At 39.2% G+C, this 27,026-nt stretch overlaps 1 protein-coding gene across 2 annotated transcripts in view; it reads right to left on the bottom strand.

Moving 5' to 3' along the window:
- Window positions 1-8,221: 8,221 nt before the first annotated feature.
- Window positions 8,222-27,026, bottom strand: part of RETREG1 (reticulophagy regulator 1) — a gene marked incomplete at its 5' end in the record, with an annotated part of 122,216 nt that continues 103,411 nt past the window's right edge. For both annotated transcript variants that reach the window (XM_079704083.1, XM_079704084.1), the window contains 6 exons: window positions 8,222-8,944; window positions 11,089-11,215; window positions 11,412-11,476; window positions 12,521-12,658; window positions 14,569-14,653; window positions 16,755-16,881. In XM_079704083.1, the coding sequence (XP_079560209.1) occupies window positions 8,451-8,944; window positions 11,089-11,215; window positions 11,412-11,476; window positions 12,521-12,658; window positions 14,569-14,653; window positions 16,755-16,881 (1,036 nt within the window). In that variant the 3' untranslated portion in view covers window positions 8,222-8,450. The remainder of the gene's footprint in view (window positions 8,945-11,088; window positions 11,216-11,411; window positions 11,477-12,520; window positions 12,659-14,568; window positions 14,654-16,754; window positions 16,882-27,026) is intronic.

Genomic DNA, 27,026 nt, shown 5'->3' with positions numbered 1-27,026 from the left:
AGGTTTCTGCCCAAATGCGTTTACAGGAGGGGCCTGTCCACACCCTCTTTTCACAGTAGTGCCTACCCCCAACTCATCAGTCTCTCCTAAGCAGACCTTTTCTCAGTAGCACTGTACTAGCCATCTAGTACTCCACATCACATTACCCAACGTTTAGCAGGAAAACAACAAACTTTGCTTCTTTCCATTTCTGTAAGTCGGAAATTTACGTGGCTCATGGTCTCATAAAGTTGCAGGGGGATAGGGCTGATCATGTGACTGCAGCTGGAAGGTTTGACTCTGGCTGGAGGATCCCCTTGGAAGAGGCTCATTTACACACTGATAGCAAGAGCTTTGGGGTCCTCACTGAGTGGACCTCTACTAGGGCTGCTTGAATGTCCTCATAAAATGGTTACTGGCTTCCCTCAAAATAAGCAAAGTAGAAGTCACAATATCTTTTAGGACCTAGCCTTGGAAGTCACACAGGGTCATTTCTACAATATGCTGTTACTTAGGAAAGTCAGCTCTGTTTAATGTGGGAGGGACTTTGTAAGGGCATGAATGGGGTGTCATTTGGGGGCCATTTAGGGAAATGGGCCACCACTAGCATTTGTTGTTTGTCCCTGATTTCCCAGTTTTAGCACTGAAAGTCTTGTATCCCAGGAAACCTCTCCATCATTTGCAAACCAGGATAGTCAGTCCCATTCTAGGTTAGTCATCCACCTCCAGACTACAAGCTCCATGGGAACAGGGACTCCTTTCCTTGCTGTGTACCCCAAAGCTAGAACAGTGCCGGCACATAGATTGTTCAGTATTTGTTAAACACATCTTTTGTAGTGCAAGTTAAGTCTGCTGCTGATTTTTATTTCAGAAAACTTGATTTTTCGATTACAAAATGTTTTAAAATTGCTGAGTCTTGTGGACAGATATCCATCTTAAGAAATGTAATTTGTCTAACATGGATAAGCAAAATAATGTATATTTTCAAGCTTCTCTAAAAGTAAAGAACTTTTGTTTTCTCTTTCCCTCTATCACATATGGTTCTTCAAGCATCTGTTCCTTCTTCAGGTCAGTATTTCCTCCCTGCCTCCTCCCATCCATTTCCATGACCCATTTCAGCATCTTTGTACTCTCCACGGGTTCTTTCCTTTTCCTCTTCAAAGGGACATTATTTCCTCCACCTTGTTAGATTTCCCACAGGCTGCAATTCTCCTGCAGTCTCCTGGACAGCCTTTACTTTCCTCTTAGTCTACCATACAGCGCGTAGAGATAATCACATTAATTCCTCTCAGCCATGTTTCCTCTTGTGTCACTCCTTTTGTTCAAGAATGGTTACCTGTTGCCCATAGAAGAAGTTTAAATTCCTTCGACTGGTTTTTAGTATCTCCTATCACCTCTCACCCATGCTCCCTACCTCCAGGAACATGGGTGTTTTTTCCAGACTACCAAGCAATTCTCCATCACCAGCTGGGTGTCCTCAAATTCAACTCAGTTCCGACACCTTCTACCTGGAGATGAAGTCAGATCCCACAGGTTAACTGCTCAGTCCCACAAGACTGGCCTCACTTCAGAAGGCAATGCCAAGTCCAGGTTTTTACCTGTGCTTCTGACTGGATATAAATCAGAGGTTTCCATGACCCCCTCCTCAGGTTTGAGTAATTTACTAGAGCAGCTCACAGAAATCTGGAAACTCATTTACTTACTAGATTACCAGTTTATTACAAAGGATATTAAAAGATGTAAATGAACGGCCCAATGAAGAGACACCTAAGGTGAGGTCAGGAAGTTCCCAAACAAGGATTCTCTCCCTCTGGAGTTTTGGTTGTGACACCCTCTCCGCTAGCTACCTAAGGGCTTTGCAAAAGTCACCTCATCAACATAACAAAAGACACCTTTATCACTCTCATCACTTAAGACCTTCCAAGGATTTTAGGAGCTCCATGCCCAGAATGGGACAAAGACCAAATATCTCTATTTTATTATAAATCACAATATCTCATATATAATATCCTACTGGTTCTAAATTAAAACATCTGTCTTCAAGGGGATTTTTTTCTGCTTTGTTAAGGATGGTAAGAAATACACAGTTAACTAATAGAATAAAGATGGGGTCAAGTAAGATGAAATACAAAGAAAGGGGCACTGGGTATTTAGAACAGAAAAATGGCATCAACTAGGGAGATGAGAAAAGTTTTCATTAAGGAGTTGACAGCTCAGATGGGTGGGTCCTGAGAGAGAGGGGACAATGAGGACTTCATCTGCAAGTGGAAAAGTGGGCGGGAGCACCTAGAAGAGAAAATAAGGGACATATTTAGGAAGACTACAAGTCTAGTTTTCTTGAGGCAAAAGATAGGGGAAAGAAGACTAGGAAGTTTTAAGGTATCATTGGGTAAAGAGTTGAATTCTAGAGTTTGCTGTTCATTTTTCAGTTGGTGAACAGTAGGGACTCCAGGAGTGTTTCAGTTTTTATGGGCATGAGGAATAGAACTGGACCTTGAATAGATCCAGCAGCAGTATCTGTAACTGATTGGAGAAATATCAGAAAGGAGCAGGTCTATAGCCAGTAGGTCCTTGGTAAATGCAAGCCCTTTGGACAAGAGACCTTTGAGTTAAATTTCTCCATGGCATATCTAGGGTATTATGTTAATGTGTCTAAACTCTGCTGATAATACTGTCAAGAATTTTTATTACCAAATTAATCAGTCTTCCAAAGAATTTAAACTGAATCTGCCCATGAAAAAATTTTAGCTTTGAAAATACTGGAAATTAGAATTTCTTCTGGATACTGTGACATAGCTCTTAAAAACTAATTCACTTACCAAATTATTGAAGTTACTCTACACACTGTAAAAGTGACAGTACCCCCGATGATGTTCTTTTTCAGCTTGGATGACACTGGGATGGTGATCTTTGATAATTACAAAATTTAAGACAAAAACTAATAAGGTCAGGCTTCCCTGGTGGCGCAGTGGTTGAGAGTCCGCCTGCCGATGCAGGGGACGCGGGTTCGTGCCCCGGTCTGGGAAGATCCCACATGCCGCGGAGCGGCTTGGCTTGTGAGCCATGGCCGCTGAGCCTGCGCGTCCGGAGCCTGTGCTCCGCAATGGGAGAGGCCACAACAGTGAGAGGCCTGTGTACCACAAAAAAACAAACAAACAAAAACTAATAAGGTCACCTTCAAGTCAGTTGATACTACTTTCCACATTCCTATATTGCAGGGGCAACTTGATTTTTAAAGGGAAAAGTATGAAGGTGATTGGATTAGTTGAGGTTAACTTATAGGGGGTAATAAATATAGAATATAAAACATATTTATTAAATGATTTACAACTTCTATGACTTCTGTGTTCATAAAAATGTTAAGTAAAGCATTATGATTTTTAATAAACAATTTAAAAACATTTTACTACCTCTTAGTTTTTGGATATCTAGATATGCAAAGTTTTCTTAAATTAACAAGGGATTGAAATTTAGAGCAAAATCTGGTTATTGCAGCATTTAAAACAGTTTGGATCAGCTGATTTGTGGATTCTTTGAAAAAAGAAAAATTAATCTAAGTCAAATAAAATCAATCTTTAATATTTAGTGAAATTCTGTTAAACTATTACAAACATGATCATTCTTTTTTTAAAATTATTTATTTATTTATTTATTTTTGGCTGCATTGGGTCTTCGTTGCTGCACACGGGCTGTCTCTAGCTGTGGCGAGCAGGGGCTACTCTTCGTTGCGGTGCGTGGGCTTCTCATTGCTGTGGCTTCTCTTGTTGTGGAGCGCGGGCTCTAGGCACGTGGGCTTCCGTAGTTGTGGCTCTCGGGCTCTAGAGCGCAGGCTCAGTAGTTGTGGCTCACAGGCTTTGTTGCTCCGCGGCATGTGGGATCTTCCTGGACCAGGGCTCGAACCCGTGTCCCCTGCATTGGCAGGCAGATTCTTAACCACTGCACCACCACGGAAGCCCATAAACATGGTCATTCTTAATGTATTTTTAAAAAATGAAAAATATTAGGTAGTGTGACATATTAGAAAGCGAATAGGCTTTGGGGTCACACTGGCTTTTCCTCTTAGTAGTTGTGTGACTTTGGACAATTTATTTGACCCCGTCCTTCTGAGAAAAGTTCTTAATACCACTTAATTGTAGTCATGAGGATTACCCAGGACCCTAACTGTAACTGAGTGTTTTCTACATATTAGACCAAGGACTGGCAAACTTTTCCTCTAAAAGGATAGATAGTGAATATACTAGGCTTTGTAGGCCTATGGTTTCATCACAACTATTCAACTTTTCTGTTTTAGCATAAAAGGATGCGTAGACAGTACATAAATGAGTGTGGCCCTCTTCTAATAAAACATTCTTTATGGATGCTGAATTTTGAATTTCATGTATTTTTCATACGTCATAAAATATTCTTCTGGATTTTCTGGAAGTATTTAAAAATATTTATATATATATATATATTTTTTAAATTTATTTATTTATTTTTGGCTGCATTGGGTCTTGGTTGCTGTGAGCGGGCTTTCTCTAGGTGCGGCCAGCGGGGGCTACTCTTTGTTGCGGTGCACGGGCTTCTTATTGCGGTGACTTCTCTTGTTGTGGAGCACGCGCTCTAGGCATGTGGGCTTCAGTAGTTGTGGCATGTGGACTCAGTAGTTGTGGCTCGCGGGCTGAGTTGCTCCGCAGCATGTGGGATCTTCCCAGACCAGGGCTCGAACCCATGTCCCCTGCATTCGCAGGCAGATTCTTAACCACTGTGCCACCAGGGAAGTCCAGAAAAAGAAAATTATATTTTTAAATATTCCATAAAAACAGGTGGCAGGCCAGATTTGGCCCATGGTTGGTAATTTGCCAACCCTAGTCTTAGACATTTAATCCTTATAACATACTATGAGACAGGTGCATTATCTTAATTTTATAGGTGAAGGAAACAAGTACAGATGTTAGGTGACTTTCAGTCCCACAGCCAGGAAGTGTTAGAACCATTCACAATGACTAATGTAGAACCTTACACATGTTTCAGAGTCAAATGAAATAACAGACAATTTGGCAACACTATCTATCCTCTTATTCTACAGGATTTATTGGATTATAAGGCCAATATCATGCTAGGCCCATTAAAAGAGCTTTAGAGTCTTTTTTGTAAGCAGGTTCTTGTTGATTGACTTTTCTTTAATGATCAAAAAGATGGCTTCGCTGAAATAGGAAAAAGATCACTATCTTCGTTTTATACAGCTTTTTCCCCCCCGAAAATGCTTCAGACAGTTTTTTTTTTTTCATTCATTCTCAAAACATCCCTGTGTGAGAGGATAGGAATTAGCTTCCTAATTTTATGTTTGGGGAAACTGAGGTGGTGCTTTGAGATGCTATGTGACTTGACATTGTGTCTTAGGGTCATAATGTTAACATCAGAACCAGAACTCATAATTCTGACATCCCATCCTACCTTACATGCTTCAGTGGAAAAGGAGGAATAATATACAAAAATATAGTTCAGAGACTGTGTCTTCATTGTGATACACATGACCTGTGACACATTAGTTTAGGAAGGGTAGTAGTTTAGGAAGTGTTTTCAAAATAGTTTCTTATCTCATAGCTAACATAGCCAGAGCAGTATAAGGAACTACATCAACCTAAGGTATAAACAGAAAAGGAAAACTTTTAAATCGCTTTTTTCTTAAATGTAGATTTGCTTCTGGCCTAAAGTCAGTAGTATGCCGGCACTTGCCACTTTTTCAAAAGGAATAAAGTCGCACTTATTTCAAATATAAGAGTGAGATGCCAAAATACGTTGAGGATGCTTGCCACTTGCCAAACCTCATAGAAGTTTCTTTTCCTAACATTCTACTAAATTGGGGAGGGAGCAGTTTTTAAAAAATCACTTCTGAAGATTTCTAGGGTAGAAAAAAAGTAAAGGTGTTCAGAATGAGAATATAAATATTGCTTTAAGCCTGGACTGACCTTCCAAAACAAGCCTGAACTTCAGCCCTGCTTTTTTGCTTCAGATCAAAATGCATGATCAGTGGATGCTTTTCCCATTGTATGGTTTTGCCCAGCATTTCCTATAGGAAGTGAACAAAACATCTTTCTACAGCTCCTGTACAATTAAGAAATAGCCATGCTTCACATTTTAATGACTGCATACATTCTCATGGTAAGGAATCTGTAGTTTCCCACTGTACTGAATCAATCACAGGGTTTATTGTTAGTACATCTTAAAGCCAGAAACAGGACTATATATAATGTTCCCCCCACCCTACCCCCCGCCAAACACACACACACACACACACACAAACACACACACACACACAACGAAACCCCTTGACATCCCTAAGCTTGATAGTATTAAGAGTACCATTATTACATTGTGTAAATTTATAGCCACATATATTCTGGAACAAATACTACTGAAGTGCATGTGTGGTTATAATCCTACTGTCCAGAGAGCTGGTATGTCTCCACCGTAGGGCTGTAACACCTTTTTGTACGCTAACAACCTCCCCAAACCCCTTTTAATTTATAGTTTATAACCTTTGATTCTAGCTTTACTGTTCATGCCATCAAATCGTGAGTTTATCTCCTTGTAAGCTTGTCCAGTGACTTGGAACACATTCTTTAATTACTTAAGTTATTTAACTTCTCATTTTCCCCTCAATGAAGAAACTGAAAAGACCTTTAAACTTTCTGACTTCATGGCCAAGAATATATTTTAAGTGAAGAAACAAACACATAAAAAAAATAAACCTGGTAACAAACTATTCTATAAATATGTGACTGTATTTTTCTTCATGTCCAGAAACTCTTACTGAAACAGAATTCAGGTATATTCCTTGTAAACCCACACAGTTCATAGATCTAACACCAGGTTTTCATTTGTACCGAAACAGGCAAGATAATGAAGGCACAGGCTCACTTTGTATCAGTAAAGGACTCAAACACAGTCAAGAGGCACTAATGACACAGAAGCATCGTCAATCACGAAAAGCAAGTGTTCAGAGTCTGCAGTAACGTCTCTCCCTTTAATATTTGGCAAAATTCAGTCTAGATATTTTAATACCTCAGAAAGAAAAAATAAATAACAGATGCTACATTAAAATGTCAGATGACCTATCGTTACTCTTTAGACATATAAGGGAAGGGATAAAGTAAAGGGAGGGGACCACAGATTTCCTATATTCTTGGATTATCCTTCCTTTCTGAGGGGCTCAGATGTCTGTCAAAATGCCAGCTGTACCTGAAGATTGAAGAGATGGTTGGTAGTTGCTGACATGGTCCCTCAACACTATTAAAAGTTTCTATCACAAAAACAAAATTAGCTTGATTTCTGCTCTTCAGTCCTTTGTTAAAAAGCTAAGTGAAATGTGGTTACTTAAAAGTGATCTAAAAAGTTTAAAATAAAGGAAAAATATATTCTAGCTTCCTAAGAAGAAACAGATTACAGATTTAGACTTCTATGGCAAATAAATACACTTGAAAACCAAGCAAGTTTCTCTCCTGTAGGAGAGTCAGACTACAAAAACAGTTCTTGTTTCTCTCCGGCTGATGACCACATCGCTCACAGAACATGCCAGGAAGTAGTTTCACAATTTTAAGAGATTTTTTCCATAATATGAAAGATGTGGTTTAACCTAGTTCTGAGCAGGCAGACTAGATCTGTACTCACAACATCCCTATCACAAATATATGACAATTGAACAACAAAGCACAGCCCGATCTCTGCTTACATCGAAACCACCGTCTACATGATATCTAATTACTTGCTTTCGATGGGTTAATACCACCTGTTGCAAGACTAGAGCTGTCAGTCAATGGAGCACACCATTTAGAAGGAAGCCTAAAGTCTATAACTGCAAAAATAACATGGAAATGGACTAGTCCAGCCAACGTAGTTAAATATATTTTCAAAATTGTTCCTAGGAAATGAATTTTAATAGTACCTCCCAAGTCTTTCAACTAAAGTGACCTTGATCATTTTTGTCTTTTTACATCAAAATCTACCAAAATTTTTTCACTGTTTCCAAGTATTAGGAACAAAGCCAATATAGCATGTTTCACAATTAATTGTTAATATTTCAGCGAGTTACAATAAACTTTTTGCATGCTTGAAAAATTAATTGTGAAGAAAAAATACGGAATACTAATGGGAGGACCTCAATAATCGGGTGTTTTCATTTTGCTTTAAAAACAACCTCTAATATTCAACTCTGACAATACAGTAAATATATATACATATATATAAAGTTCATTTCCATGCACATTACGTAAAAATAACTATGAGAAATATCAATCTATCAGTGTCAGCTGATATATATCCAATTAACTCACTGCAGAAGGGGAAAAAAAAAAGGCCAAAAAAATTCTAAAGTCATCAGTAAAGCTCACAGCTCGAAAAGTTTTTTTTTCCTTTTTTTTCTTTTTTTGCTTGTTTGAATTTTTTTTTGGTAGTTTATCTGTGCTCTGTCATACAAGCTGATTCCCAGACTAATGGCCTCCGAGTAGATTTGAAAGAAAGCCTGAAGACTTCTTATTTTGCTGTGATTCTGCTTCCTGGTCTTGTGAAAGCCCCAATTCACTCTCAATTTGGTCGAGCTCTGACTGGTCCAGTAGTTCAAAGTCATCCCCTTCCTCTGTGTCTGTGTCCTCCCCTGGGCTGGGAGCAGCCTGAGACAGTGCTTGCTGCATACCTGCTAACTGGTCTTTGACGGCGGCAGTCACCGCAGCGGTGATGACGTCACCAGCCAGGTTGCTCATCAGGTGGAAGGTTTGGTCACCGCTCAGAGGAAGGGCGAGACCAGCCACAGATTGCCTCTCTGAGCTGGGTCTGGGACCACGGTCCAACTGCTCCTTTCTTCTCTTGAGCTCAGTGGGCAAGCCAAGGCTTAATTCATCTTCATCGTTTGTTCCTGTGCCATTTTCTAGAGATGGAAAATCTGAAAGGTCTCGAGAGAAAACTTCCTCACTAGGTCGGTCAAGATCTGTGAAAGGTAGAACAGAAGTTCATGCTTAAGCACCATAATAAATTTTTTTTTTATGATTCAACTTTTAAGTTATAAAGTAGTAATTGATAAACCTTTACTATCTCAGATATACAAAAAATAGAAAGTCAAAGGTTTCTAAGACCCTGTAATAAACCATAATAAATTTGAAATCAGAGAATTGTCTAAAAGATCCCTGCTTTTAATTGGAATCCTCTGAATCACTCTGGCATTCATCTAGCCTCCCATCAGAACCCCCCCAAGTCTGGGACACTCTCTCCACAAGTACACACAAACACTACATGTCCCCCGATGGCCTTAGCTTTCCTCTTAAACACAAAAAGTGTGTAATGACTTACTAGTCAACCTGTCTTAATGTCAGCTTGGGGCTCTGACTAGAGTTTAAATGTTCACCAAAATTTCATCCTGCTCCTGGGGAGGGGATTAGCTTAAGCCAGTGTGGATATGTATAGTCCAAAATAAAAAATATTTCATTTGGACGTTTTCATAGATTTTGGTCCAGCAGATGGTGACTATTATCCAGCCTTTGCATTTTCATTCATGGAGATCTGTTTGAGTATCTGTAACTGAGTTTGTTTAAAGCAATGAGTTAAAAGAAGCTATTGTTCCTTCTATTCCATATTCAACCTAAGAGCTTATGGGGAAACATTTAGCTTTCCATGAATATAGCTGAAATTAACCATACTGTTTTAGCAAAACATAGGTCCTGAATTCATACAGGAACGCTTTAAGATTTGGGACATTTGAAAGCAATGTCAGGTTAGTAGGCAGACAGTGATTTCATTGTTTTTCACTTTTCACAGAAAATCTTTCAGTAACTCTTTGGAATCTTCAATTTAATTAATGAAAGCCTTCTATATGGGTTCGATTATCGTTGCTCCCTTTGTTGTGTAAATCGGAGATAGGATGCTTAAGAACAAAGGGTTTGTTTTCCTGGTCTTGTAGGTATTTACAGCTTGTAGAGCTTGAGAGGACTTCAGTGACCCTCTTGTTCTAATGCACTTTAAAGATGAGGAAATTGATATCCACAGAAATTATGTCACCTGTTCAAGGTCATACAGTAAAACTAATGACAAAAGCAAGGCTACACTTGGGTCTCCCAATCTCCAAACCTGTATTTTTTCAACACTACACAGCCTTCTTCCTTCCTCTAGAAAAAGAAAGTGTGTTTGTGCTTATAAAGACACATATAAAATAATTTATTCATAATCCTCCATTATAACCTGCTTATATTTTCAGTATATTGTTAAAAATGACTTGAAATAATCCAATGAGACACAAGACTTGTCTCAAATTTCATTTTAAATTGTACTTAACCTAATTATAAAAGATAAGAAAGCTTTTTTTTTTTTAAACTAACTTGGAAGAAAAACAAGTTAGTTAAAAAAAAAAAAAGTATATGAGAAACCCTGGAATCAGCTTTGGATTTGGGAAACTTGCCCCCCATGCTTTAGTCCCTCTTAATAAGGACTAGCCTTGGATATATGGGATTAGCTTCTCTCCTCCCCCGTCCCATTACTGCTATAATCAATGCCACCAGATATTCCAGAAGTTAGGTTTTTTTCATCGGCAATTATTTGTTTTCAAAATAAAGGCAGATTTGGACATTGATTAGCTTAGATGTTTTTCTCATACTCTTCAAAAAGTAGCTTTTGAGATATAATTCATATACTATAAAATTTACCCTTTTAAAATATATGATTAAGTGTTTTTTAATATATTCACAAAGCTGTTCAACATCACCACTATCTAATTCTAGAACATTCTCATCATCCAAAAAGAAACATATTAATTACCAGTCACCCACCACTCCCTCTTCCCCCAGCCGCTGGCAGCCACTAATCTATTTTCCTTCTGCAATAGATTTGCCTGTTCTGGACATTTCATAGAAATGGAGTTACACAATGTGTGGACTTGTGTGTCTGGCTTCCTCCACTTTAGCATAACGTGTTTAAGGTTCATCCATGTTGTAGCAAACGTGAGTAGTTCATTTTTATAGCCAAGTGAGATTCCATTATGTAGATGTACCACACGCTGTTTATCCAGTCAGCAGTTGACAGATTAAATACCTTTGCATGCACTCATAATTATAAAAATCAGAGCATCTAGAAGTGTGAGCATACCGTCAGAAGTGTCCGTCTGTGGAGTGTATCCTTCTGAAAGGTTGAAGGTCCCATTGTCAGTCCAGGACACCTCGGACACATCTGTGTCAGACACAGACAACTCTTTGGCGGCAACGGTCAGGCTAATCTGTGTTAATATAAATACCAGTGACACATTTCAAACTTCTGTGGGGAATCTTTTGAAACATTTTCCTTTCAATATTGTTCAATCATCTTAGAGAAACAGGAGGAGTCTATTAAGAATATCATTCCAGTTTGGGTACATTTAGATAAATTTATAGTCAAACCACACAGGAACAAATTGAAAACTAAACAAAAAATACCTTAGGACAGAGAGCTGAAAAGTCTAATTCACTGTCATCTTTGTGACTTTTTTCTTTATCTGCTTCTGTTGGGAAAAAATTTGGAAGCTTTCAGTTTCCTGGCCAGCTTAGACAGCGTGTATTTTACCCATTATATATCCTTACCCCACCTTCCTCATATTCTCCAACGCCTCCACGTAATTAAATGTTTGCACATAACAAGGTCCGCGTATTTGCAACTGTTTGGTTTCCGAGGGAAATGGTCCATATCAGTGGTCCTCATAGTGTGGCCCCTGGACCAGAAGCATCAACATCACTGAGAAACTTTTAGAAAGGCAAATCCTCAGGCCCTCCCCTAGACCAGCTGAATCAGAAACTCTGGGGTATGGGCCCCACAATCTAAGCTTTAATAAGCTCTTCAGACAATTCCGATGCTCCCTCTAGTTTGAAAATCTGTAAGGTCACAAGCCACGTTGAAAAGTGAAAAAGGAGGGCTTCCCTGGTGGTGCAGTGGTTGAGAGTCCGCCTGCCGATGCAGGGGACGCAGGTTCGTGTCCCGGTGCGGGAGGATCCCACATGCCGCGGAGCGGCTGGGCCCGTGAGCCATGGCCGCTGAGCCTGCGCGTCCGGAGCCTGTGCTCCACAACGGGAGAGGCCACAGCAGCGAGAGGCCCTTGTACCGCAGAAAAAGTAAAATAAAATAAATAAATAAAAAGTGAAAAAGGAGCACATTAGTCTTCCCCCTATTTTCTTTTCCTTGCCGTTCTCCTGGCCCCCTCTTACAGGGCTCCCACACACAGCCCCACCTGTGTCATTTGTTATTTGCAACCGTCCACTCCCAAAGAAAACGATTTAGAGAAAATAAATAATAAGTAGCAAATACAGAAGTGTTGAAGCCTTTTCTCTCTCCCCTGACAATGTTGATTAAAAAGGCGATTTGTTGTATGTTTGAGAAAAGCATAAAAGCCTAAAAGAGGAAAAAAGCTATGTTACTTTGGGGGGATTTGCTTCGGTAATAATATGTGGTGAAAGGCTAAAACACCCTGAAATATATTAAGGGTGATTTCATAATAAATAGCCAGCCGCTGTCTCATCTCATGCGTGGAATCTAAAATTCAAACGTTACCTACCAGCTCTCTCACGTTTCTTCCGGTTAATATATTCTCTGATTCCAAAATCTAGTTTCAGCAGAAATGACTTGATTTTGTTGTATATTTTTTGTCCAATATCATTACACTTAAACAGTGGACACAGAAATGCACATAGTACTGCAAGATAAGGAGGAAGCGAGTTTAGGGAAAGTGACCTTACTTTCCAAAGACTACATCTTAGTATGTCACAAAATTATTTTAGTTCCCTTATGGACAAATTGGGTTTTTTTCTTAAGGAAGTGCCTCTGTGAAATAAGTCCATAGTTTTTATTCTTCCCCCTGTAATGAAACCATTTTCTCCTATATACACACAACCCAACGGTCATGGTTTTCAAAGACAGATAACTCCATCCCTTCAATCCTCTTACCCTCAACATTTATACAAAGGTTACGTGCTTTCCCGACAACAGTCCTGGATTAAAGTATCAACTCTACTTATTTGTTAAATGATCATTCCTCCATAGAAACGTTATTAACTATCTGTTAGCCTCTCGTCAGTAATATTGGGATAATAACATCATCTTTTGGGGTTGCTGGAAAGGATAAATGAGATAAATACAGACCATGTGAATAATGCCTTGCCCGTATTAGCCTCTCTTTCCCTAGCTCTCTTCTCCTTTCCCTCCTAAACAAGGCAGATCAAAGGGTTGATATTCCACTGAGTTCTACTTGGGAGAATGGATGTGAGCTCTGACCATTGGCCCTTTATGTGAGGCATTAGTAATACAAAAAGAAATGGAGATCAACACAGGGAATGCATTGTATTCCCTACTGTTTATTTCTCTGCTGTTGTCAGGACACGTGCCTATTTACCTTTTAAATAGGAGTTGCAAACTCAAATATCTCTAGAAGACAAGGAGGTATATGTAAATTTTAAAGGCTGGTGCAAGAAAACTAGGGAAATACGAGGGTTGGTTGGGTGGAGAGCGACTGCCCCATCTAAAGGTGGCAGGGCCAGATCTTTATATTTTTTAGGAGAAGCAGGAAATTGAAACTTTTTTACAGCACTTTTGAGTTACAATTGACATACAATACATTGCACATATTTAAAGTGTACAATTTGATGTTTTGACATATGCATACAACTAAGCAACTGTCATCATGATAAAGACAGTGGCCATACCCCCCCAAAAGTTTCCTCATGTTTCTCTTAATCCCTCCCTCTGGTCTTTCCCCGCCCTACCCGCCTCATCCCCAGGCAACCATTTATGTGCTTTGTCACTAAAGATTAGTTTGAATTATATATAAATGGAATCAAACATTATGTACTCTTTTTTTACCTGGCTTCTCCCACTCAATCTAATTATTCTGAGATTTATCCAGACTGTTGCATACATCACTTTTTTAGTGCTGAGTAGTAATCCATTGTATGGATGTACCACAGTTTGTTTACCCACCTATTTGTTGATGGACATATGAATTGTCTTCTGTTTTTGGCTAACACAAATAAAGCCACTATGAACATTTGTGGACAAGTCTTTGTATAGGTGTATAATTTCACTTCTCTTGGGAAAACACGTAGCTGTGGAATGCCTTGGTCACACAGTAGCTTTTAAAAAACTACCAAACTGTTATCCAAAGTGGTTGTACCATTCTACCTACCCACCATATCCTGGCTAACACTTGATATAGTCAGTATTTTTAATTTCAGCTGTTTGGGCGGGGATATAATGGTGTCTCCTTGTGGTTTTAATTATATTTTGAGCCACAGATCATGCACAATGGCAAAAGTATTCATGTATTTGTGGGGGGTGGACAGTAGAGCTTGTTTACAGCTTTATTGACATAATTTAAAATAAAATGAATCATTTATAACCTTGCTTTTTGACAGCTATTCTTATAATTTTGAAATAGCAACATGTCTCTAGAAAAAGGAGAAACTTTGTACAGCAGGAAATTAAAGAATAATCAACTTGCTTTATAATCAAGAACACATCCCTCTTCTTCTAAACTGTGGAACGTCTTGTAGACCATTAAATGATACCATATGTGTCACATCAATTAGACAAATGTTCTACTATACTTACACAGTAGATAGCTCAGTATAACCCCAGGAATGTAACTTCCCAAGATGGTAAAAAAGGTGCATACACTGCAGACCAGGAGACAAAACTAAAAATAATAGAAGTAACATGTGACAGTTGTACATAACATCAAGATACTTTAGAGCACAGGATACACACAAAATTATTGATCTACATGCCATCTATCATGTTAAGGCAAATGTTTTTCAAACAGTGTTCTTTGCACTTAGATCTGACTAATGACTGCTGTGTTCAACCAGCCTTAGCCCACTTTAACATTAAGTGATAATCATTTTGAAGGTTCCAGAAGCTAACCTCTGGCACAGAGGACAACATCTCCCATTAATCATGCCTGCAGCTGTATCACCAGATGCAAGAGACCTGAAGAATAGTATGTACCCAGAAACTTGTTTTACTCAGGGTCACTCGCTGAAAACAACGCAGCCCAGTAACGAAATCTGTAGGTTCAAACTGTTTCTATAAATCCACAGAAAGTCATAAACACAGCAAACATGTTATAGAAATTAGAGGTATTTACATAAATATAACAGTAATTCGCACAGCTGATAAGCAGCCGGGATAAATCGACTGGCCATTACTATCCTCCTTCTTAACCATATCTGTTTGGCAAATGAAACTAAATTCCACCAGTGAGATTTGATTATTTTCTTTCTGTCAGTTGAAGCCAAAAGAATCTTGGTCGTTTTAAGTAAGTAAAACATCGAGACAGAAAAATTCTCCCATAAAGTCTTCACTTCTTTTTCACACTCTATTATTTAAAATAAACTATCGTACTTCTTTGCTTTACCTTTAAATTATGGTACTAAATTTCACTGATCAGCCAAGAAAATTCATTAAGGGAATTTCAAAAAGACACACAAGGAAAGGATACATAACTCTGATCAATAACTGATTAAGAGAAACAGCAAGGGGGTCTAAAATTCAGATTAACTTTGATTTTTCATTCTTGGCACAGGGTTAATAAATTCACTAGTCAAAAGGAAAACAAAATTAAGAGCTGTTTCTCAAACATCAGGGATCCTTGAAGAATATGGAATTCTAATAGCAAAATGGAAGAGGAAAGACCATAAAAGTTAAAAGAACAAATAAAAGCATTACTATATCCAGAATTCAGTTTTGCAAAGGGATTTCATATTATCCACTAAATTTGTAGCATCGTTATCTTAGGTTAATTGACTTGGGGTATATTAATGCAAACCAATGCAGAAGTTTAAGTTCAGAATCTTCTAAAAATGTGTTTAATCATCTCAGTAAAATAAGCATCAAAAACACAAGTCACCCCACCCTGCTACCATGTTGATATCTATTCTAAAAATCACCTTCAGTGATTAAAATAATTTATCCATATACAACGTTGCAACTTTAGTATGCTCAAAATGTGTCCGATTATAGTTCTATTACTCATTGAAGTTAGATTTCCTGTAACACGGTACAAAGAGAGGGATTTTAAATGAAGACATTCCTCGGTTGTTCCTTCCAACTACAGGTGGACATTCGTTTCCATAGCACTGGAAGGGAAGGGGTCTATTGATGGTTCTGTAGCTCACCCGTGCTGTCAAGATACAGTGGAAGTTGCCTCTACATATAAAAAACCCTATAGTGGGCATTTCTTGTAACCCCTTTCAAACCACTCAACTCTCTCCTAGTGGGTTTTCATCTTTGTTGGAAAAATACTCATTCCATTTATATAATCACTGTGGATGTTTCTGCCAAAGATTTTCTTTCTTAAGTAAATCATACAAGAATCTCCACTTTTTAGACTGAAAGTGAGACTCAGTTACCTCCAAAAACACCCTCAAAGGGCTATGTGTTCCTTTGACTTGAGAACCAGCCTAGATAATATAAACTGAAATTCTTAATAACACGTTTTTATCCTTGGTCTGGCTGAGAGGACAAATCATCATTCATTTTAGTTAATAAGCTACATAAATATGGATAAAATAGAAATCCAATCCAATTTCAAAATATAAGGTTACGGGCTTTCTAGTGCTAAGAACACTAACATTTCTGAACCTTGCTAATATCAGTTTCTATGGCATGTGTTCGTACTGCATTATATTCAGAATTGGAGAACCCTTACAGGCTGATAAAATGGTTAATTCATTTGTTTCCAAGTTTATTTCACATTTTAAAGCACACACATCATTCTCCTTCTCTAGAAAACTTGCCTTGCCAGGGCTCTGCTGTTTAAACAGAGACATTTCTTGAAGAAACATGCTGAAATTCATCCATGATTCTGCAAGACAGTGGCTGAGCCTGGGTCTTTCATCTGGTTTGGAATTGGTAACTTCCCAGCTAAAGAGAGAAAAAGAAAACAAAAACTTTAACTGAATTTTGGATGATTCACTCAACATTTATTGCTTTAGCACATATTCATTGAGCATCTCCTAGTGGCCACACTCTCTGGAAGAGCCATGTGAATTCAGAGATGAACAAGCCAGACACCTGTCTAAGGAAGATCACAGGCCAAGGCAAGCAATGAGCTCCATTATCTGGTCACAACGAAGGAAAAATATAGGGTGGAGGCTCTGGGACATCTTCTCTGAAGATGTCACTTTTATGATATGATCTGGATTTGCACTATTTACCATAAAGGCTTGGAAGGGCTCCGGACAGAACAATGTACAGCATATGCAAGAGGTCCTGTTGTGAGAAGGAGCTAAAGCACCATTGGTCCCACTATGTCTGCAGTAGAGCGAACCAGAGAATAGCATTGCAGGGAGCTGGGATGGTAGGAAGAAACCTGATCATACAGGGCCTCGTGGGATTGTTAGAAATGTTTTAAACGTTAAAGGTAGTAAAGCCACAGTACCTTTAAAGAAACCTTGGCTTTAATCTTATCATTATCCTCATCATCATCACAAACAAAGCATTTTCAGTCCACAGTTGATCCTGTACAATGCTGCAGTTAATCCACGTATGTATAATTTATTGTTGGCCCTTCGTATCTGTGGTTCCTCTGCATCCACAAATTTAGCCAACGACAGACCCTGTTGCACTGTAGAATTAACTACTGAAAAACATCCACTCTAAGTGGACCCACGCAGTTCAAACCCAGGTTGTTCAAGGGTCGACTGTATACTATGTTGGTCAACTCAGTAGAAAACTGTCAAACTCAACAGGATCTCACAATACCCCGTATTTGTCTAGAGTATCTTTTCCCGATCATCATAGAATGTGTTGAATGTGGTGTGTGTGCCAGGCACATGCTGTGGGTCCCCGCCTTCATTTTCCCATAGGAATGGTAGTGAGCTAAAAACTAGTAACAATTGCTCCAGGAAGAAGACATGCAAATACTGGGCATTTCCTGAAGTTACAATGCCATCAAGTTCAAATCCCACTCTTGCAATCCTAACTCATCACATAAATATACCAGCTCAAACAAGTTCTATTAAGGGCACCCAAATTCATTTATTACACAGATAATTTTAAACAAATGTGTCTAGTAGAGGACACACTGTTAGTGAAGTGTCATCTGAGCTATGACTGCAAAGGTGTCAGGGTGAGACTGATCTCTGGATTCAACTCCAGTAGCCCTGTGACAAATTAAAACTACCTTGGCCCTTAGATGCTCAACTACCCAGAAATTGTGTACATTTAGATTCTGTTTCTTTTAATAAACTTTCGAATCAACATCAAGGAAATTGTAAATTAAATAATACAATTTCCCTTTATAATAGAAATTTTAAGTTATATTTAAACGAGTGCAATAGCATTAAAAAAGCAAAAAAAAAAAAAAAAGTAGTTCTTGTCCTTCCTCTTTGTTCTATCAGCCTCAACCAATGCTCTGCCAGAGAGTCACTGAGCTGCCCGGTGTCCAGGCTGATGCTACTCCACGAGGTAGACATTTGCCAAATGATTTCCCGACTGTTGTAAGAAATTAACTTTTGGGGACGTTTAGCTATCAGTTTATGCCTTCATTAACTCTTCCCATGCTCGAACCACTGATCAAGCCTGTTTACATTGGTGACCAAATCTAGCACTATGCATATCCTACGAATGATTCCAGATCTATTAAAAGAAACACTAAGTTTTTATGTTACATATAGTGGCCACTATCTGTAACAAAATCTTGCCAGTATGTCAGATTAATGGGAAAAGATTTTGTACAGGAGAGTAAAAACTGAAATTGAACTGTGGCTTCCTTTCTGGAACAACATAGGCTTGTTACAAATTGGCAAGGGTAGGCTACTCTACTGCTCAGTGTATGACATAAATACAGATTTTAATTTCTGCTCTCTATGCATATCGAGTAGTATTTAAGGATTTGGTTAACCTGTCTGGCAAATATAATTCTAACAAAAATCAATGAAAAACTTATAATGGAACTTTATTATTATTTTAACAATTCCAAAGGAATGGGTGAACATTTTGTTTTTTGTTTTTTTTTTTTTGGCAGTACGCGGGCCTCTCACTGTTGTGGCCTCTCCCGTTGCGGAGCACAGGCTCCGGACGCGCAGGCTCAACATTTTGTATTTTGAAGCAAATTTAAAATATACTTCCATTAGGATAATGAAAAAATAAAGTGAGTTGTGTTCAAAAATGAAAGATGGGCTTCCCTGGTGGTGCAGTGGTTAAGAATCCACCTGCCAATGCAGGGGACACAGGTTCGAGCCCTGGTCCAGGAAGATCTCACATGCGGTGGAGCAACTAAGCCAGTGCGCCACAACTACTGAGCCTGCGCTCTAGAGCCCACGAGTCACAGCTACTGAGCCCGTGTGCCACAACTACTGAAGCCCATGTGCCTAGACCCTGAGCTCTGCAACAAGAGAAGCCACTGCAATGAGAAGCCCGTGCACCGCAATGAAGAGTAGCCCCCGCTCGCCGCAACTAGAGAAAGCCTGTGCGCAGCAACAAAGACCCAACGCAGCCAAAAATAAATAAATAAAAATAATAAAGTTCCCTTAAAATAAAAAAAAGAAAGATGGAATGGATATGAAGGAACTCAAACTCCATGTTTATACCTGAACCTCAGGATCATAATATTGAGAAAAACATCACAGAGGTATATACACAGCATGATTTCATTTATATAAAGCTCAAAATCACATTAAGCTAACAGATATTTAAGCAAGGAAATGATTAAAAGAAAAACCCAAGATTCAGGAGAGGGGATACCTAAGATGGGGGTGTGTAGGGAATGAGCCTTGAGATGGCAAGTGGGAGCTTCTTGGGTATTTGTCATGTTCTATATCTTTTTTAGGTGCTGGGTACACAGGAATCAATGTATTTCTGTTGCTAAAGCTATACATGTACACACATATGGTCTTGTTTTAAAATTCCTGGATACTTAAATGTATAATCATTCTTTTTATTTAATGAGTAACATTCTTACACGAGTATATCCCACTTCACATCCTATAGTCAAAACACAAGTGTTACCTCCTGTGACAGTACTTTGGGACAATAAATTCCATTGTTACTTATATTTATTTTTAACAAAATTGCCTTAGGGAGTCCCCTGGTGGTCTAGTGGTTAGGACTCAGCACTTACACTGCCGTGGCCCGGGTTCAGTCCCTGGTTGGGGAACTGAAATCCCATAAGCCATGTGGCATGGCCAACATTTTTTAAAAATCGCCTTGAACAATTCTAATGACATCTGAATTACTGTTACCATCACAAACAGAAATGAGAAATGCATGGTGTAAATCATGAAAATATTATCTAACCAAATGGATTTTGGGAAGAGTAGTAAATGTCTGAGATAAAATAAATGTATAGATTGTCCTGAATAAAATTTAATGGAAATATGTATGATTTAAGAAGAAAATCCGAATTCAAGGGCAAAGAAGAGGTGTCACTCTACATGTACACTCTAAATAAAACATGCACCTAGCCATCACTCTCCCAGAGTTTCATAATAGTTTTAAGTTGTCCAGTGACTAATTCTGAGGACCAGTGGAACATACATTTCTAATGTCTTCCATTATATACTGTCTACCATTAATTTATGTCACCACAGGTCAGTTTAGGTAATATAGTTACATAATATATTTGAATAATGCAGTTATGTAATTTAGAATAAGATGGGCCAATTGATGTCAACTTTTCAAATTCCCTTCTTTTCTAGACAAGGAAAGTGAAACCCACATTTTCTCAGCTAGTTCAGGGCAGAGCCTGACTGGAGGCTCCTGATTTCCAGCACAGTTCTCTTCCCTTTAAAACATGTGCCCTCTGCAAGGGAAGAACAAATTCAACGACATCTTGGAAGAGACCACATCTTGTAATTTAGAAAAAGAAGGAACATGTGATGCTTCTCCTCACTCTTTTCTAGAGTCAGGAGGAATGAGGTGTGATTGACCAGGATCAACACGGCATCATTTAAGACCTACCCATTCCAGAAAAGAAGAGAACTTCCTGTGCAGAATCCAAATATTTATTGGAAAGTAAGATTCATACTTGATGGTTGGTCAACGATTAATACAAGTGACATCTGCATGTGTACACACACACACACACACACACACACACACACAGGCTCTGAGTTGCTCCATAATGAAACTCTAGGTTTTCCTAGAGAGCCTTGTCTACAAAACACATAATCAGAGAAAGGATCTCCTGTGAATACTGGACGATACTAGGGAAACAGATCTTTCACATGGTGTGTGGCTGTCTTCCCACCATCCTTGGCGCTGATCAACGTGCAACGAAAGGCCCAACAAACAGAAAAGGAGGCTGAAAAACAGTGTGAATCTTTACCAAGTTCTTCACCAAAGAGTGTAAGTCTTCTATGACTGAAGCTCATTCAAGGAAGAAATTTAGTTACCAATGGCTTCAGCATGAATATTCCAGGGCTTAGTTTTTTTCTTCCATAGTTTCAGAGAGAACATGCATTTTCCAGGTTCAAAGGGAAGTAAGGTCCTTTTGTGGGTCTGTCTGTCCTTCCTTCTTTCCTTCCCTTCTCTCTACCCTTGCTTGCTTCCTCCCTTCCAGCTAGTTTTCTCTCTCCTTCCTACCTCCCTCCAGCCAGGAGATAAGGACCTCTTAAGCGTCCCTCCCTTGTGACCACCAGCTCCAACTTCCCAGACTCTCCAAGAATCCAGTTCACGTGGTTCCCAGTGGGAAGCCACACCTCCCAGCCTTCCCACAGCCACGGCATCTTTCACATGGGCTCTGCCCAAGGATCTGCAGCTGTGCAGAGCTTGCCAGAAAAGCTACCAAACTGAGGCCCTGGCAGATTCCGTTTAGTTACATTCTCAAGAGAAACTAGAGGGACAGATTCTTGACAAAAGACACTGCATGGTCAAGATAAGCAGCTGTTTACTGAAGAACCGATATGGTTCCACCAGTCCGAGAAGTTCTAAGGGAGTAAGAATTAGAGAGATAGCCCCTCAGACAAGCAGCCTCGCTTTGGCACAGAAGGGAGCTCTGCTTCCCAGTAGAATCCGAAGCCAGCACCCCTTCTTTCTGCCTCCATAACCCTACTAGAATACAATCAGGCATAGACGTCAGATGTGGCCAAAGTAATCTCGTTAGGCAGTTCCCACGTGGGAAGTGTGTGTGAACCCCAGGGCACTGTTTCAATAGCATCTGTCATGGCCTCACTCCAGAAACTCTGATGGAGCAGACCTGGGGTGACCTCAGAAATCTGCCTTTTGAATTAGTGTCCCAGGTGGTTCTGAGGCACGTGTTTCTTATCCTAAGAGTTACAATAAGAAATACCCAGTGAGAAAGTGTCAGGCCACAGAGCAGGGAGGTGCCCCCCAGGTGGGTCCCGGCCACTACCTGAGTTGAGCATCAGAAGTGACAGTCCAAAGAGGCTGGAGTTGGAGGGACAGAGTGTGGGGTGTAGAGCCTGCACAGAGAACACTGGCCACCTGCAGGGTCCCCTGGACCCTCCAGCTGAGGGCGCACGTGTGAGGAACAAGGCATGGGAAAGGACGAGAGGGAACAGAGTCCTGTGCTCACAGGGCTGCGAAGGATGCCTGGAAATCCTTCCCGCCGACTAGACTGGAAAGCCTCAAAATTCACACGTCGGGTAGAGTACTCACAAGGGTCCTACCTCAGCAGCAGAGAACAATGAGCCCTAGACTGAATGCTGCTGTGGTCCTAACACGTCTTAAAAGCAACGTCCAAAAGGATCCAACTGATTTTAAGTAATTTAACGGTGTGATTTAAGTAATTTAACATAGGAATAAAAAGTGGTGAGTTTTGTTATGAACCAAATAACCCACATGGTCAAACTGAGATCTGAATGATTTTTAAAATTTTTCTTTCATACCTATCTTTTTTCTTAGTTGAGTTTTCATTTATTTATAGCATAGGAACTTGCAAAAATGAAATTTTAAAAAGTATGTCATTTACAATATCATCAAAAAACCACCAAATTCCTAGGAATAAATGTTACTAAAGATGTATAAATCTCTACCCTAAAAACTATGAAACATTATTAAGAAAAACTAAAGAAGACCTTAGTAAATGGAGGAATATGTTCAAGGAGTAGACATATTGGCATATTGTAAATATATCAATTCTCCCCAATTTGACCTACAAATTCAAAATCTCATCAGAATTTATAATGCCAATTGGCTGCCTAATCCTAAAATTTATATGGGAATTTAAAGTACCAAGAACAGCCAAGGAAATCTTGAAGAAGATAAACAAAGCTGCAGACATATGCTACCATATTTCAAGCCCTATTATAAACGCTATTGAATACACACACACACACACATACACACGTATGAACACATAACTATAATTTTGTTTTTCTTTTATCTTTTGTGTGTAGTTTTTAGTGTAGAGGGTTATGCATCCTTTAGGACATTTGTTCCTAGAAATCTGATGGGTTTTGATGCTATCATGAATGATGTACTCTTTTAATATATGCATAGTGATTTCCTTGCACAGTATTTATGCAAGAAAATAGCAAACTAATCATGATAATAAATGATGACACTATAGTTCAGTGGGTAAATAATTTTTTATTAACCTTTTTTCACTCAAGTATAGTTAATTTACAATGTTGTGTTAGTTTCAGGTGTACAGCAAAGTACCTTTTTTTACATGATTGTGTACCTTCTTTCTTTAAAAATCTGCTTAACAAAAACAGTCTTTAAGTGTTATATTAAAAGACAAATTAGCCTTTGCACAGCTTAAGGGCTCCATACATGAACCTTGAATGCACTTGGTTTTCAGGGTGCAGCACACAGTTCTCCCCGTTAGGGGGTTCTGTGAGACTAAGAAATGTGACACTCGGGTGCTCTTTAAAAATAGACGGTAATTCTGGAGGAGAGAACACGTGCCAGCAGCCTGCTACATCTCTTTCACCCCAAGTGTCTTTGAGCACAACCAAAAATTATGCTGAAATAAATGAATCCTGGCAGAGAAGAGATAACGTGTCTCAGTGTCATTTCCCTTCCGTTCATTTCAATCACCACGCACTGAGTGCGGTTGTCTGTCTGTCACCAGTCCCGCCTCAGGGATTTCGCGATGACTAAGGCACAGCCTCTACCAGTGAGCAACCCCAAAGTGATCTCTCTCGCTCGTGTTATATATGAAATTCACGTTTACAAAATGACATTTCATTGAATCTAGGGCTGTTGGGGGGAAAAACATTCAAAAACTAAGCTGGGGACTGGATATATGAGGAGAGCCTGTTGAATATAAGATATTCTCTTTGCATTACTGTACACTTTACAGGATAATAAATCTTTTTAGCTTATACTAATCAACCTAAAAGTCAGAAGGTATTTTTATAACTGAAAGTAATTTTTCAAAGCAAAAGAAGGGATTTTTTAATATATCAAAGCTCAAATCCTTTCACGTATTTCTTGAGCTTTAGATTTGCAGAGATGATTACCAACAAGAGACAGGAATCGTGGAGCAGATGGAGAGAGAAGGAGAGGAGGGTGAGGTGGAGACAGAGGGCACAAACGAAGCCTGATGGTCGGGTCTGAGTTCCTGGGTTCTGCTGAGCCCCAAACAAATTCAAACATGGATGCCCTCTTTGTGGAGCCCATTCCCTTTTTCGCCTTAAGCTGGTTTCAGTTTGGTTTCTGGCATCTGCAATACAAAATAAAGTGCTACATTTTTCCGGGGAGGGGGTGGGCAATGCAGAACTGTAGAATATATTTTAAATTGTAAGGTAGAAACAACTATTAAAAAGAGTTATGGAAGAAGATTCCACAGAGATCAGCATGACAATTTATTCACTTTTTTTTTTTTTTTTTAGTCTTTAGTACCTGGTTTCGTTTGTTACTTTTTTCACTTTATTTTTTAATTTTTATTGAAGTATAGTTGATGTACAATATTGTATGTTACAGGGGTACAATATAGTGATTCCCAATTTTTAAAGGTTATACTCCATTTATAGTTGTTATAAAATATTGGTTATAGTCCCTGTGGTGTACAATACATCCTTGTAGCTTATGTTACACCTGACAGTTTGTGCCTCTTGTTCCCCTCCCCCTACGTTGCCCCTCCCCCCCACCGGTAACCACTAGTTTGTTCTCTATATCTGTGAATCTGTTTCACTTTTGTCACATTCACTAGTTGATTGTATTTTTTAGATTCCACATATGAGAACACATAGTATTTGTCTTTCTCTGTCTGACTTATTTCACTTAGCATAATACCCTCCAAGTCCACCCATGTTGCTTCAAATGGCAGAATTTAATTCTCTTTTACAGGCTGAGTAATATTCCATTGTATGTACCACATCTTCTTTATCTATTCATCTGCTGATGGACACTTAGGTTGCTCCCGTATCTTGGCAACTGTAAATAATGCTGCTATGAACACTGGGGTGCATGTATCTTTTAGAACTAGTGTTTTTTAGAAAAACAGTTCTATTTAGGTGATGGTTTTAGTAGAATGGAAGGATGCTAACAGAGTGCAAATTTCACACCAAGGCAGTTGATGAAAAATTCAAGTAATGGGGGTTCCAGGCAATGTGAGAAAAGAATACTAGCTAACACTCAGCAGGAGCCAGGCACCGTCCTATATGTTGTGAACTCACTGTCATATTCCATCCTTACAGTCAGCCTATGAGCGGGGTCCTATGATTTATTCTGTCTTACAGATGAGGGAATTGAGGCTCAGATACATTAACTATCCTGCTGAGGTCACAGAACAAATACACACAAAATAGGGCCTTCATAAATGGAACCGAGAATGCTTATAATGCGAGGTTGAGACACCGGAAGAACTCTCTGGAATGGAACTTGGCATCATTTCAAACCTGAGTGGGAAAGAACACTAGAGCAGTAACGTGGACAGATTATGGACTCCCTGAAGGCCGAGCTACAGAAATAGAGATATCGACACAGCATCTCGGTTCCCAGGTGAACCCTGGGACCAAGGAGTTTAGATTCCTATTTTCTCTCTCCACTGCTTCAGCTCTTTCCAAGCCAGGACCCTCAAGTGATTCCATACCCTGTGCCAATGATACCCTTGATCTCTGGGCCCTCCCAGGCCGGCACTGTGTCACAAGAACTGTGTGCATCTCCTCCCTGAATCTCTCCTCCTGAGCCCTGCCCACCTCCACCAATACATCATTTTCTTTTGCAGCAATTTTTCAATTGAAGTTACTTTCCTTTGTAATGTTGACACCTCATGAGACTTAAATGCCCTGAACGGATTCACAGATACGGCTCTGTCTTCAGCAGCTGACAGAAGTTGACTTCTATAAGGCACATAAAATATCGAATGAAGGAATGGATATAAACAATGAACAGATATCAAACAAAGAAAAACAAATCAAAAATAGTTTAGTGACTTTTATTGATTTTTTTAATGAACTTATCCGAATGCTTCTATACATTACCTATCACAGTAATTAGTGTGTATTCCTTTATATGTGTAGGAATACATCATAGGCAAAAAGTCTAAAACATTTGGAAGCCAACTTTCACTTATATGGAATAGCTTTATTTTTTTTCTTTGGAAATGCAGAATTAAACTGCCTTCGAAATTAGGTAACCAGGAAATAGGGCTCATTTATTTCAAATGTTTCCTGAGGTGGAAATTAGTATTTCGTGTGGAATTCCTTCTGGCAAAACTTGGGTCCTAACACCTGACTTCTCCATGGAGATCCCTGGATCCAGCACCTTCTATAGACATTACTGTCACATGACCCACGAGCACCTGTGCGACCCGTGGAGACAGGACTGGGGCTTGTGAAGTTGGCCAGAATGTGAAACTCCATGAATATCCATCCTTCTATCGGGATAGGGAAAATCAGTCCCTTGTTTGTTCCTGTCAGGTGACCTCAATCCACTGGAGAGTATTTTCAGCTATTGCTGTTTCCTCTCAAACACATGTGCACGTACACACACACACACACACACACACCTTTCTGGTCACTTTTTAGATTTTCCATATCCTTAAGAACTCATATTGCAATAACCATTTCCAAAGATGTTTAGAAGAACCGTCAAAGTACCTCCAGAGAAAATACATTATTTTACACTAATTTTATTTTATTTTTAATCCATGG

This window comes from Hyperoodon ampullatus, assembly GCF_949752795.1.
Source record: "Hyperoodon ampullatus genome assembly, chromosome: 4".
NCBI classification, from domain to species: domain Eukaryota; kingdom Metazoa; phylum Chordata; class Mammalia; order Artiodactyla; family Ziphiidae; genus Hyperoodon; species Hyperoodon ampullatus.
This window is presented reverse-complemented; position numbering and strand designations above follow the sequence as displayed.